This window comes from Lepus europaeus, chromosome 5 (genome assembly GCF_033115175.1).
Source record: "Lepus europaeus isolate LE1 chromosome 5, mLepTim1.pri, whole genome shotgun sequence".
NCBI classification, from domain to species: domain Eukaryota; kingdom Metazoa; phylum Chordata; class Mammalia; order Lagomorpha; family Leporidae; genus Lepus; species Lepus europaeus.
The window spans coordinates 45,442,223-45,455,212 of NC_084831.1; the positions used below are offsets into that span (position 1 = coordinate 45,442,223).

The 12,990-nt window shown below is 47.4% G+C and overlaps 1 protein-coding gene and 1 non-coding gene across 3 annotated transcripts in view; both read right to left on the reverse strand.

Annotated features, from left to right (window-relative positions):
• Positions 1 to 1,398: 1,398 nt before the first annotated feature.
• Positions 1,399 to 1,489, reverse strand: LOC133761354 (small nucleolar RNA SNORD88). The gene has a single exon (XR_009866152.1). It is a non-coding gene; the product is annotated as a small nucleolar RNA SNORD88 (small nucleolar RNA).
• Positions 1,490 to 6,806: 5,317 nt separating this feature from the next.
• The window catches only part of TMEM59 (transmembrane protein 59), a 29,554-nt gene continuing 23,370 nt past the window's right edge, over positions 6,807 to 12,990 (reverse strand). For both annotated transcript variants that reach the window (XM_062191386.1, XM_062191385.1), the window contains exon 8: positions 6,807 to 7,450. In XM_062191386.1, coding sequence (XP_062047370.1) covers positions 7,295 to 7,450 — 156 coding nt within the window. In that variant the 3' untranslated portion in view covers positions 6,807 to 7,294. The remainder of the gene's footprint in view (positions 7,451 to 12,990) is intronic.

Sequence of the window (12,990 nt, forward strand, 5' to 3'; positions counted from 1 at the left end):
AAGGACAGCAGGGTCCTGATTGCACCAGGCCTCTTCCCCACTCTGCAGTCCGAGAGCAACACGCCGAGGCTGCAATCCTCATTCCCTTCTTACAGACCGCGAGCAGAGCCGAGATGAGGAGAGGGAGACTGGCTCAAGTCACACAGCAGGTGGGAGGGGTGAGACTTAAGCCCAGCGATTTTGCAGGGCCTGCGGTGAGACTGGGTGCTGGCAGCCTTCAGCATGTGAAGAGGCAGCCAGTCATGGCACAGGTCACTGTGTCAGTGGCCAGTAAGAAGGGTCATTTAATTAAATAGATAATTCAGGGCTGGTGCTTTGGCATAGTAGGTAAAACTGTCGCCTGTGGCATCCCACATGGGCACTGGTTTGAGTCCTCGCTGCTCCACTTCCAGTCCAGCTCTCTGCTATGGCCTGGGAGAGCAGCAGAGGATGACCCAAGTCCTTGAGCTCCTGCACCTACATGGGAGACCCGGAGGAAGCTCCTGGCTCCTGGCTTCGGATCAGCACAGCTCTGGCTGTGGGGGACATTTGGGGAGTGAACCAGCGGATGGACGGTCTCTCTCGCCCTCTCTCTCTCACACACACATTCTGCCTTTCAAGTAAATAAATAAATCTTTTTTTTTTTAAATTTTTGACAGGCAGAGTGGACAGTGAGAGAGAGAGACAGAGAGAAAGGTCCTCCTTTTTGCCGTTGGTTCACCCTCCAATGGCCACCGCGGTAGGCGCGCTGCGGCCAGCGCACCGCGCTGATCCGATGGCAGGAGCCAGGTGCTTCTCCTGGTCTCCCATGGGGTGCAGGGCCCAAGCACTTGGGCCATCCTCCACTGCACTCCCTGGCCACAGCAGAGAGCTGGCCTGGAAGAGGGGCAACCGGGATAGGATCGGTGCCCCGACCGGGACTAGAACCCGGTGTGCCGGCGCCGCAAGGTGGAGGATTAGCCTAGTGAGCTGCGGCGCCGGCCAATAAATAAATCTTTTAAAAAGAATATGCATTTCCCACTAAATTATAAAGCAACTGTAATTTTTCATCGTTTTCTTTAAAAATGTGGCAGAGGCTTTTCCCATTTGTGGCTGAGATGAAGCTCAACCCTTCTGTGGCTGCAGGAGGCATTGCAATGCAGGAAGGCCGAGTCCCCCTCGTCCGGGAGAGCTGAGACAGAAGCTCAAGCTGTGCTCCACGCCTGTGTGAAAGGAGGCGCAGCGCGAGAGGCAGGAGAAGGCCGGCAGATGGGCAGCGTGGCCCAGGGCTACCGGAAGAAATCAACCATCCACACTGAACAGGTGCGGCAGAAGAGGCCACAGGCACACCTGTCCGTGTGGCAGTCACCCAACAGGGTGGTCCCCGCTGGCCTGAAACTGGACAAAGACCACAAAAAAGATCCTTTTCTTTTTCTTTCTGTCCCCCTCCGACCTCTGAGCGTCACAGGTCCCAGGGAGCACAGTGTCCTCAGGAGTGGCCAGAGCCCAGCGCTGGACGTCAAGCAGGTTCCCAGGTGCAGTCCCTCAGGATCCCAGCCCAGGAGGAAGCCACCCCTCCCCGCCCTGCGGCACAGGGCCATCGGGAAGCAGCCTCTTTTGTTCTTCCCTGGACAGGTGGCAGAGGTGGCCCTGGTGGAATCGGGATGGCGCTGGCAGTGGGCGGCCTCTCAGCTTGAAAGCACGCTCTTTGCACAGCACGTAAAAAGATCCCGGAACGCAAAGCCAGGTCTCACCAAGTCTGACGGGGAAGGGCAAATGTGAGGAAGCAGCATTCGGGAAGATGCCGGAATAAAGTAATCTTAGAGACAACGTTCACTTAAAACTGCTAAAACAAAACAAGCACACGAAACGTGGAGTGGCGGGGCAGGCATTGGCCTAGTGGTTAGGACACCTGCATCCCGTCTCAGAGTACCTGGTCTTGAGTCCTAGCTCCACTCCCTTCCAGCTTCCTGCCAGTGCCCACCCTGGAAGGCAGCAGGTGGAGGTGGCTCAAGTGCTTAGGTCCTGCCACCCATGTGGAAGACTGGGATGGAGTTCCTGGCTCTTGGTTTCAACTCAGTTGTTTCAGCTATTATAGGCATTTGGGGAATTAATCAGCAGATAGGAGATCTCTCCTGTCTGTCTCTGTGTGTCTCTTTGCCTCTCAAATAAATAAATAAAATTAAAATATGGCAAAGTGCACTCTAGTTTTCTCTGAGACAATGCTGGGGGTGGGGATGGGGCAGGAGCAGGTTGCTGGCTCTAGTGATCCCTTACTAAAGATTTATTTTGTTTATTTGAAAGGCAGAGTGACAGAGAAAGAGAGAGAAAGACAGAGAAAGACAGAGAAAGACAGAGAGAGAGAGAGAGAGAGAGAGAGAGCGAGCGAGCTTTTCCCTCTGCCAATTCATTACCCAAAAGCCACAATGGCTGGGGTGGGCCAGAACAAAGCCAGGAGCCAGAAGCTTTTTCCAGGTCTCCCGTGAGTGCAGGGGCCCAAGTACTTGGGCCATCTTCTGCTGTTTTCCCAGGTGCATCAGCAGGGAGCTGGATTGGAAATGGAGCAGCCAGGACTGGGAACTGCTGTTGGTGCTGCAATGGGATGCCAGCATTGTAGGCGGTGGCCTAACCTGCTGCACCACAGCACCAGCCTCCCCCCAGCGACCCATCTGTCTACCCACTTGCAGTCTCCCCAGCAGCCTAGCTCCCTGCTAGGAAGACCATCGTCCCAGAAGCGTTTCACTCTGGACCAGAGCCCAGACCAAGGGAGAAGGGGAGGTGTCCACCTCCAGAAGCCAGCCCAGGGGTTCTAGGCTGGGGTCCCCTGGAAGCCTGCCCCGACTGCTCACCTATGGCCAGCCGTTTCTTTTGCACTGGGAAATAAAACGCCCACTCCCTGGGAACAAGGGTAGGGAGGGCAGACATAGGGGCAGCCCTCAGGAAGCTGGGAGCTACAGAGAAAGAGCTGAGTCCCGCACCAGGAAAACGGGGTTTGGTCAGCGCCCTGCAGCTGGCTCTCACGTGGGCAAGCAACTCCCCTTCCCAGGCCTCAGTTCCTGCTTCCACTCCCTAGGGAGACAGACTAGACGAAGGGTGTTTCAACTTAGGGCTCCCAGGAGTCAGACCCTAGGACAGGACTTGAGGGCAAGTGGATTTCACTGGGGCGGAAGCATGCTTAAAACCTTTCAACACCTCTCTGCTGGGCTCAGGATCCAGCGCAGGTCTAGTAAAGCCCTTCATTATCTGACACGTCTCGCCCCATCTATTACGGTGCTTTTGTAGGCTGTAGCTCAGCTAACTGAACCAAGTGCAGTCCTGGACTCGCTGGCCTCAGTCTTTGTGCATCCCATCTCCACTGCCCCAGCACTGCTCCCTACACCCCACTTGCCTTCGCCTCCAGGTTTAAGCCTGGCTGTTCAAGTTTAGGCTCCTCCTATGTGCCCATCTTGCCATAGCATTTACCACAGTAGTTGTCCCTCTCTTTGGACTCTGAGCAATTGGAGCCTACTTTCCCTCAGGTTTGGCAAGTGGTTGCTGAAGAGGTAAACTAGGGTCTCCAGGTAGAAATGGCCTTCGAGTGGTGGTGCAAATAACTAGAAACCTCTAGATCCATGATTCCCAGTATATGGTCTTTTTTTTTTTTTTTTTTTTTTTAAAGATTTATTCATTTGAGCGAGTTAGAGAGAGAGAGGTCTTCCATCTGCTGGTTCACTCCCCAAATGGCAGCAATGGCCAGGCTGAAGCCAGGAGCCAGCTCTATCCGTCTCCCATGTGGGTGCAGGGGCCCAAGCATTTGGACCACCCTCTGCTGCTTTTCCCAGGCCATTAGCAAGGAGCTGGAATGGAAGTGGAGCAGCCAGGTCTTGAACCCCAGCCCATATGGGATACCGGCAGCATAGGTGGAGTCTTAATCCACCAAGGCACAGTGCAGGCCCTACAATATGTGGTCTTGATATTTAACGGTCCACAAAAATTACAATGGAGCTATTAATGCATTAAAAAAATCTTCATAGAAATGACTCATTTATCTAAGATGAAGGCAAATAACAAATACTGGATTGTTTCTTTTTGGCTTGAATATGAGCTCAGAGTAACAATACAAGGTTTATGTTTATGTGATCAATAGCAGACTGATGCATCACTTGTTTCTGAGACAACACTGAAACCAGATACTCTGGTAACCTTTTTTTTTTTTTTTTTAATTTGAAAGAGTTAGAGAGAGAGGTCTTTCATCCACTGGATCACTCCCCAAATGGCTGCAATGGCCAGAGCTGATCCGAAGCCAAGGAGCTTCTTTTGGGTCTTCCACGTGGGAGCAAGGACCTAAAGACTTGGGCCATCCTCTGCTTCCTTCCCAGGCCATAGCAGAGAGCTGGATCAGAAGAGCAGCTGGGACTAGAATCAGCACCTATATGGGACGCTGGCACTGCAGGCCGGGGCTTTAACCTACTGTGCCACAGTACCAGCCCCAGTAACTTCTGATTTACCAAAAAATTTATCAGATAAAAGGTGCCACACAGTTTTGTTAAAAGATTTGGAACCCAGGCCTAGGCTCATTCATCACGGTAATGACTATTTTCTAATTGTCTGCACGCGTGTCTCTCAGCTGAGGGACCCTGAAGCAAGGACTCCAGGAGTGGGGTAGGTGTGAACCAGAGGCCTGTGGTGTTGCGAACTGGCCTAGCGAAGACTCTCCAGATGTCTCTTCCTGGTGGAAGCAAGGAGCCAATAATGTTGGGCCCACCCAAGTCACAACTGCTACTTTAAGGAGTGCCCTAGAGGCTGTTTTATTGTTTTGATTGAATTTTCAAGATAAGAAACATGTTATACTTATGGGGGTTAATTTTCTTTTTAGTTTTTTGAAAAGTGAAGCCCAGGGGCTAGTGCTGTGGTGTAGTAGATTAAGCTGCCATCTGCAGTGCCAGTATCCCATATGGGCACAGGTTTGAGTCCCAGCTGCTCCAATTCTTTTTTTTTTTTTTGACAGGCAGAGTGGACAGTGAGAGAGAGACAGAGAAAGGTCTTCCTTTTGCCGTTGGTTCACCCTCCAATGGCCGCCGTGGTAGCGTGCTGCGGCCGGCGCACCGCGCTGTTCCGATGGGAGGAGCCAGGTGCTTCTCCTGGTCTCCCATGGGGTGCAGGGCCCAAGAACTTGGGCCATCCTCCACTGCACTCCCTGGCCACAGCAGAGAGTTGGCCTGGAAGAGGGGCAACCGGGACAGGATCAGTGCCCCAACCGGGACTAGAACCTGGTGTGCCGGCGCCGCAAGGCGGAGGATTAGCCTGTTGAGCCGCGGCGCCGGCCCAGCTGCTCCAATTCTAATCCAGCTCCCTGCTAATGTGTCTGGGAAAGTAGTGGAAGATGGCCCAAGTACTTGGGCCCCTGCACCCATGTGGGAGACCCGAGTGAAGCTCTTAGCTCTGACTTCACCCAGCCCTGGCCACTGTGGCCATTCGGGGAATGATCTCTCTCTGTAATTCTGACTCTGAATAAATAAATTAATCTTTGAAAAAAAAAAAAAAAGTGAAATTTGTCTTTTTGAAAGTGTCAGTCTCGGCCAGCGCCGTGGCTCACTAGGCTAATCCTCTGCCTGCGGCGCCAGCACCCCAGGTTCTAGTCCTAGTTGGGGCGTCGGATTCTGTCCCGGTTGCTCCTCTTCCAGGCCAGCTCTCTGCTATGGCCCGGGAGGGCAGTGGAGGATGGCCCAGGTCCTTGGGCCCTGCACCCACATGAGAGACCAGGAGGAAGCACCTGGCTCCTGGCTTCGGATCGGCACAGCGCCAGCTGTAGCGGCCATTTTGGGGGTGAACCAATGGAAGGAAGACCTTTCTCTCTAACACTGCCTGTCAAAAAAAAAGAGAAAGGAAAGTGGGACACAGGACCGCCGGAGAGTTGGCCCTTCCCTAAAGAGGGAGGCCTTCCCCTCGGGTTCCCTCGCTGCAGACTCTGGCGGGACAGCAGTGTTCTGTAGATCTCCCCATCTGCTGGCTTCGCTCAATGCATCACTTAAACCTGTGCCTCAGCAAGGGTGCCCTACGGATGAGAAACAAAGTGACTGGGAGTTTTCCTTTAAAGGCAATCCCAACCCATTTCCCACATTCTTACACGCAAAAAAGGGAGGTGAGGACTGGCTGGCAATGACTGCTTAGTTAATTCTTCCTTTCTTCCCCATCCACATGTGTTCACAACTTTCTGAACTTCTACTTTCCAGAGCTGGACATTCTAAAAACCAAAACCTATATATTTGTAACCAGTCTTAGTTGATTAGTTGTTAGTTCTATTTTCTCCTGCTTCCGAGAAAACTGCAGCCCAGACTTTGGGGTGAGTGTGTGACTCTTCCTTTAGCCAAGCAACATGGCTGCAATGGTCAGCGATGCTCTGGCATCAGGAAATCACAGGTTTGCAATGTTTTTGACCATTTCACAGCATAATGACACTGAATCGCAGCAAGATTCTGGTGTTGTATGGCATGATTTTTATGTTTAAATCTGCACAGGTAAAGGAGTGGTAGTAACAGTTTTTGCCAAGTGAAATCTATATGTAATTCTAGATCAAAGAAGTCTCTTACCATCAGAATGAAGACTTTTCTCTGAAAATATCTTTACCTTGCATCTGATGCTATCTAACAGAGGAAAAACAGTTCTTTGGAAAGATTCATCCAACACAAACTTACAGCTTGTGCAAAATAACATAGTGTGTACTGTCAAGAGGCTCATTTTTGCTTTAGCATGTACCCCTGTGTTTATTGTACTAAACAGCAATAAACACAGACCATTTTAAATGCTTTCCGAGTTGGGTAAGGGCAGGAAGAAAGACCAGAAAAATCAGATACTCAAATTTCAGCACATAATTATTCAAATAAAATTTTAATGATTTCAGTTCAATACAACTGAAAATGTAGTGTCATTAAAGGGCATTTCCTGCTAAATTTAAAGTTACGGCTCATGGGCCATTTCTGAGCAGAAGCACTATATCCTACTAAGTATTCAGCTTATGGAGTAAGGTAAAATTGACAGTATCATGGTAGGAGGTAGGGAAGAACAATGATCAGCTCATAGAATTTGACTAAGAAAGGGAAAAATACCAATGCCAATAACAATTAAAGTAGCTACAGATATTAGTAAAATAAAAATATAATCCCAAACATCCATTTTTTAAATTACTAGGAAAAAAATACAGGTAAAGTTACAGCAAATACAGTCTTCATGGATTTGGGTAACTTTATTTGCATTGTATATTGATTTCTTAAGGCCTATATCCAATGGAACCATTTTAAAAAGCTCTATGAGGAATGGAAACTTAGATGTCTATCACGCTGTTCTTAAAAAAAGCAGCTTAGATTTCTGAATGAGCAAGATTCACTTTTGTAGGCAGAGGCCCTGCTTCTTCATGATCTTCAGTTTTAGATTTAATAAGCACAAGAGAAGAGGCTGGGTATCGGTTTAGCTTTTGTTCATTCACAAACTCCAAGTCACCATAAATACTCAGCTTCTGCAAATGAAAAACAAATGTGGATAATTAGGAATCTTTTCAAGTAAGTCTTCAAAAATTTTTTTTTCTTTTTTCTATGTGGGATGGTTAATCTCGAGTCTGCAGGGAGCAAGGTGACCCAGGAATGCTCCCAAGTTCATATGCATTGATTCTCGGTGTCTGCTGAGTATCTTAAGTGAGCAAGTCCTTTAAGATCTTAGCTTTCCTACTAATAGTAAAAGGATTTAGTATCAATCAAACGAAAAAAATTAAGATACTATTCCAGCAAAATCTTTGAAAGAAAACAACACAGAATACAAGAAACAGCAACAGTTGAGATGATTTAGATAAATTTTTTTTTTTTTTAAACAGGCAGAGTGGATAGTGAGAGAAGAGACAGAGAGAAAGGTCTTCCTTTTTGCCGTTGGTTCACCCTCCAATGACCGCTGCGGCTGGCGCACCACGCTGATCCAAAGCCAGGAGCCAGGTGCTTCTCCTGGTCTCCCATGGGGTGCAGGGCCCAAGCACTTGGGCCATCCTCCACTGCACTCCCTGGCCACAGCAGAGAGCTAGGCAGGAAGAGGGGCAACCAGGATAGAATCCGGTGCCCCAACCGGGACTAGAACCCGGTGTGCCGGCGCCGCAAGGTGGAGGATTAGCCTGTTAAGCCACGGCACCGGCCTAGAGATGATTTAGAAAATGGGAAGAAAGGTACAACAAAACAAACAGATCCATTAAGTGGAGGTATTTGGAACATTCTCCTGGGAAAACTTTAAAGAATTCAGGTATACAACGGCAAAAAGGAAGACCTTTCTCTCTGTCTCTCTCTCACTGTCCACTCTGCCTGTAAAAAAAAGAAAAAAAAAAAAAAAAAAAGAAAAAAAAAGAATTCAGGTATATATGTATTTACAAAATGTACCTGAAAGGCAGAGTTATAGACAGACAGAGGCAGAGAGAGGCTGTCCAACTGCTGGTTCACTCCCCAAACGGCTGCAATGGCTGGAGCTGGGTAGATATGAAGCCAGGAGCCTAGAGCTTCTTCCAGGTCTCATGGGTGCAAGGGCCCAAGGACTTAGGCCATCTTCTACTGTTTTCTCAGGCCATAGCAGAGAGCCGGATTGGAAGTGGAGCAGCCAGGACTTGAACCAGCACCCATATGGGATGCTGGCACTGCAGACAGCAGCTTTACCTGCTAGGCTACAGCACTGGCCCCCATATATATATATATATAAACATGCCTCTAATCATTAATCATAGTATTTGGTCCTACTGTTAAGTATTCACATAGTCATAGTATGAAAACTACTGCCTGGCTGGCGCCGCTGCTCAATAGGCTAATCCTCCGCCTGTGGTGCCGGCACACTGGATTCTAGTGCTGGTTGGGGCGCCGGATTCTGTCCCGGTTGCCCCTCTTCCAGGCCAGCTCTCTGCTGTGGCCAGGGAAGGCAGTGGAGGATGGCCCAAGTGCTTGGGCCCTGCACCCGCATGGGAGACCAGGAGAAGCACCTGGCTCCTGGCTTAGGATCAGCACGACGGCCATTGGAGGGTGAACCAAAGGCAAAGGAAGACCTTTCTCTCTGTCTCTCTCTCACTGTCCACTCTGCCTGTCAAAAAACAACAACAACAACAACAACAACAACTACTGCCTAATACATTTTAATTTTCAAATTAACCTAAAAAGCATGGAAGTAAATATGCAGTATTTATTTATTTTATTGTTGAGAGTTATAATACCCAATGAAATTGGAAAGAAGTACAGGAAAAGGGGGGAAGAAAAGGTAGTAAGGATCACTTTACAAAGCAATCATGAAAAGTACACAAAATAACAGTATCTATTACAAAAATCAGAGAGTAAAGAGAGAAAGGTGAGGTAGAAGACAGCATAAGGGAACTATATTTCCCATCCCTCAGTAGGAAGATACACTGGATAATGTCTAAAGTTGATAAAATAAAAAATGATAAAACTAAAAAATGACAACTGGTGAATTTTTAAAAGACTATTGATTGCAGTTTACCTAAAGTACTGAGGAAGAAAAAGACTTAATTTTATGCCATATGTCTGCACTACTCCTAAAAGTTAAAAAATATAAATTTAGTAAGTAAATATGTGTGTGGGCTTTAGGCCTAGTTCTGCCACCAGCTAGGTTTTGAGCTTAGATAAGTTACTTACCTCTTTCTCTGAAACTCAGTTTGTTAACATTTCTTACTTTTTGGGGCTGGTGCTGTGGTGTAGCAGGTAAAGCTGCAGTTTGCAATGGTTCAAGTTCTGGCTGTTCTACTTCTGATCCAGCTCCCTGCTAATGTGCCTGGGAAAGCAGTGGAAGGTGGCCCAAGTAGTGGGGCCCCTGTACCCACATAGGAGACCCGGAGGAAGCTCCTGGCTGCTGGCTTCAGATCAGACCAGATCCAGCCATTGCGGCCATTTGGGGAATGAACTAGTGGATGGAAGCTCTCTCTTTCTCTCCTCTCTCTGTAAACTCTGCCTTTCAAGTAAATAAATAAATCCTTTTTAAAAAAAAAAGTCTTATTTATTTTATTTACTTTAAAGGCAGAGAGAGAAAGATCTTCCATCCAAACTGGTTTACTCCCCAAAGACCCTCAAGAGCTGGGACCGGGTCAAGCTGAAGCCAGGAGCCAGGAATTCCATCTAGGTCTCCTATGTGGGTGGCAGGGACCCAAATACTTGAGTCATCATCTGCTGCCTCCCAGGGTGCAGTCAGCAGGAAGCTGGAATTGAGAGCAGGGCCTGGTATTGAACCCAGGAACTCCTGTACTAGATGTGAGCATCACAAATGCAGTCTTCCGCGTTACATCAAATGCTAGCCCCCAAAACTCAGTTTCTTAACAGAATCTGGATTAAGTGGCAGCACTTACATTGTTTCCTGATTGTCTAACTCTGTTATGAGACTTAAAGCTTCTAAAGAGGAAGGTTCTTGGTCTTGTTCTTCATTGTAGTGCCAATTCCTTGAAAAGGGCACTTATTATATTATCCATAACTGCGTGTGATTTACTAACATGAACGGTATTAGGCATAACTGTGTGTGATTTACTAACATGTATGGTATCAGGAGTCCTCTTATATCCTTAACATACCAAATGCCATCCGGTGACTGTGGTCTTGCCAAATAACTCAGAATGCTGCTCTTCTCTTCCAGAAACAGCCAGAAGGGAGCACACAGGTAGTGAGGCGGCACGAAGTCGGCGCCCTGCCATTACCCTCTGTTGCTGCCTGACCTCTAGGAAGAGCAGCTAACACTGCTGAATGAGGTTCTCCTGCCAGGTCCTGCCTGACAGGACCACCACCAAACTGAATTACCTTAAACAGACACTTCGACAAGAGAAAGCTTCATCCCATGAGGCTTCAAAAATAACAACATAAATGTGAAAAAAGAAATAAGAAAAAAGTGGAGAGAAGATAAAAAAATTTGTAAATCACTCAAATGTCACTACTTTAAGATCAACCAAGGAAATGGAATTCCTGGCTACCTCCTTCTGGCCCTTACAATCAAATCATACATGATGAATATCTACTACTTGTCAAGCATATAAAAAAATTATTTCAGTGATTTCCTAAATAAGAAAAAAAATGAAGCAGCTCTTCAATTTCTAAGATCACATTTCTGACCTTTATCCCTACCATTTTTTTTTTTTTTGACAGGCAGAGTGGACAGTGAGAGAGAGAGAGAGACAGAGAGAAAGGTCTTCCTTTACCGTTGGTTCACCCTCCGATGGCTGCTGCAGCCGGCGTGCTGCAGCCAGCACACCACGCTGATCAGAAGCCAGGAGCCAGGTGCTTCTCCTGGTCTCCCATGGGGTGCAGGGCCCAAGCACTTGGGCCATCCTCCACTGCACTCGCAGGCCACAGCAGAGAGCTGGCCTGGAAGAGGGGCAACCAGGACAGAATCCGGCGCCCCAACTAGGTCTAGAACCTGGGGTGCCGGTGCCACAGGCGGAGGATTAGCCTATTGAGCCGCAGCGCCGGCCTATCTCTATCATTTTAAGCTTTGTTTATGGTGATTTAAAAGGAAACTTGTGAGCCAAGGGCAGCACAAACACGCCGGGATCATATTTCTACGTAACATAAAAAACCACAAATAACACTGCTCATGGATGAGCTATCCTATAGAAACTTAGATTTTTTTTTTAATTTACTTGAAAGGCAGAGTTAGAGAGTTAGAGAGTTAGAGAGAGAGAGAACGAATCTTGCATCTGCTAGTTCACTCCCCAAATGGCAGCAATGGCCAAGGCTGGGCCAGGCTGAAGCCAGGAGCTCAAAGCTTCATTTGGGTTTCTCACATGGGTGGAAGGACCCAAGCACTTGGGCCATCTTCCACTGCTTTCCCAGGCACATTAAGCAGGGAGCTGGATTGCAAGTGGAGCAGCTGTGTCTCAAAGCAGCACGAATATGGGATGCCAGCATCACAGGAGGAGGTTTAACCTGCTATGCCACAGTGCTGTCCCCAGGGCTTATCAAACTTAAAATGGAGTCTTGTGTTACTATGGATGGAAAATAACTCATGTTCCAATAACAAAACCCATGAAAAAGCTTCATGAAGGTTTTAAATAGGTGACTTCTGGAATAGGTACTCGGCACAGCAGTTAAAACATTTTTTGGGACACCCATATCCCATCTGTTTTTCTCTTTCAAGTAAAAAAACATTATTTTTTAAAAAGGTGACTTCTGGCCAAGAAAATCTGAGTAACTTTTCCTTAAAAAAAAAAAAAAAAAAAAAAAAATTTTTTTTTTCCATCTACCTGAACGGCAGAGCAACAGAATAAGAGTGATCTTTCAACTGCTGGTTCGCTCCTCATATGACTGCAAAAGCTAGAACTGGCCCAGGCTAAAGCCAGGACGCAGAACTCCATTTGGGTTTCTCATGTGGGTGGCGGTTGCCCAAACATTTGAGCCATTATTTGCTGCCTTCCAGAATGCACATTAGCAGGAAGTTGGATCCGAAGTGAAGGTTTGGGGACACAAAACTAGCACTCCAATATGGGATGTAAGAGTACCAAGCAGAGGCTTACCTACTGTGTCACAATGCCTGCCCATGAGGAAATTTTTCTTTCATTTCTCTATTCTCTTCAAGATAGGAAACTAAATCTATTATGAAGGAATCTGTAGGACGCACAATTTAATCTTTAGACCTTATAAAAGAGATGGCTAACATTTTTCTGTAATAGCATAGCCAAAATAAGAACTTAAATAATAATCTCATAGCTAGATTCACTTCGCCATCAGCAAAGTATACAGTAAGTAGAAAAAACCTCCCTTTCAGACCAAAGGGAAAGAAAGTTTTAAAGTGAGAATATAATTTTCCTCATGGGCATTGTCTACCTTAGAAAAACTACTACAGAACATGCCTGTGACTATAGACTTGTAGTTCAGGCCACCGAAGATTAGAGATGGGACACGGGCACTCCCTTGACTTGCATCCTCTGGTCTGCTTTAACACAAACCAGGAGGAAAAGAAAGCTAGGCATCAGAAGCAATGGGTGGCAGGCCTATTAATGGCTGATCTATACAGTGATCTGCCCTCAAGGAGACCCAACAGGCCAGTCCA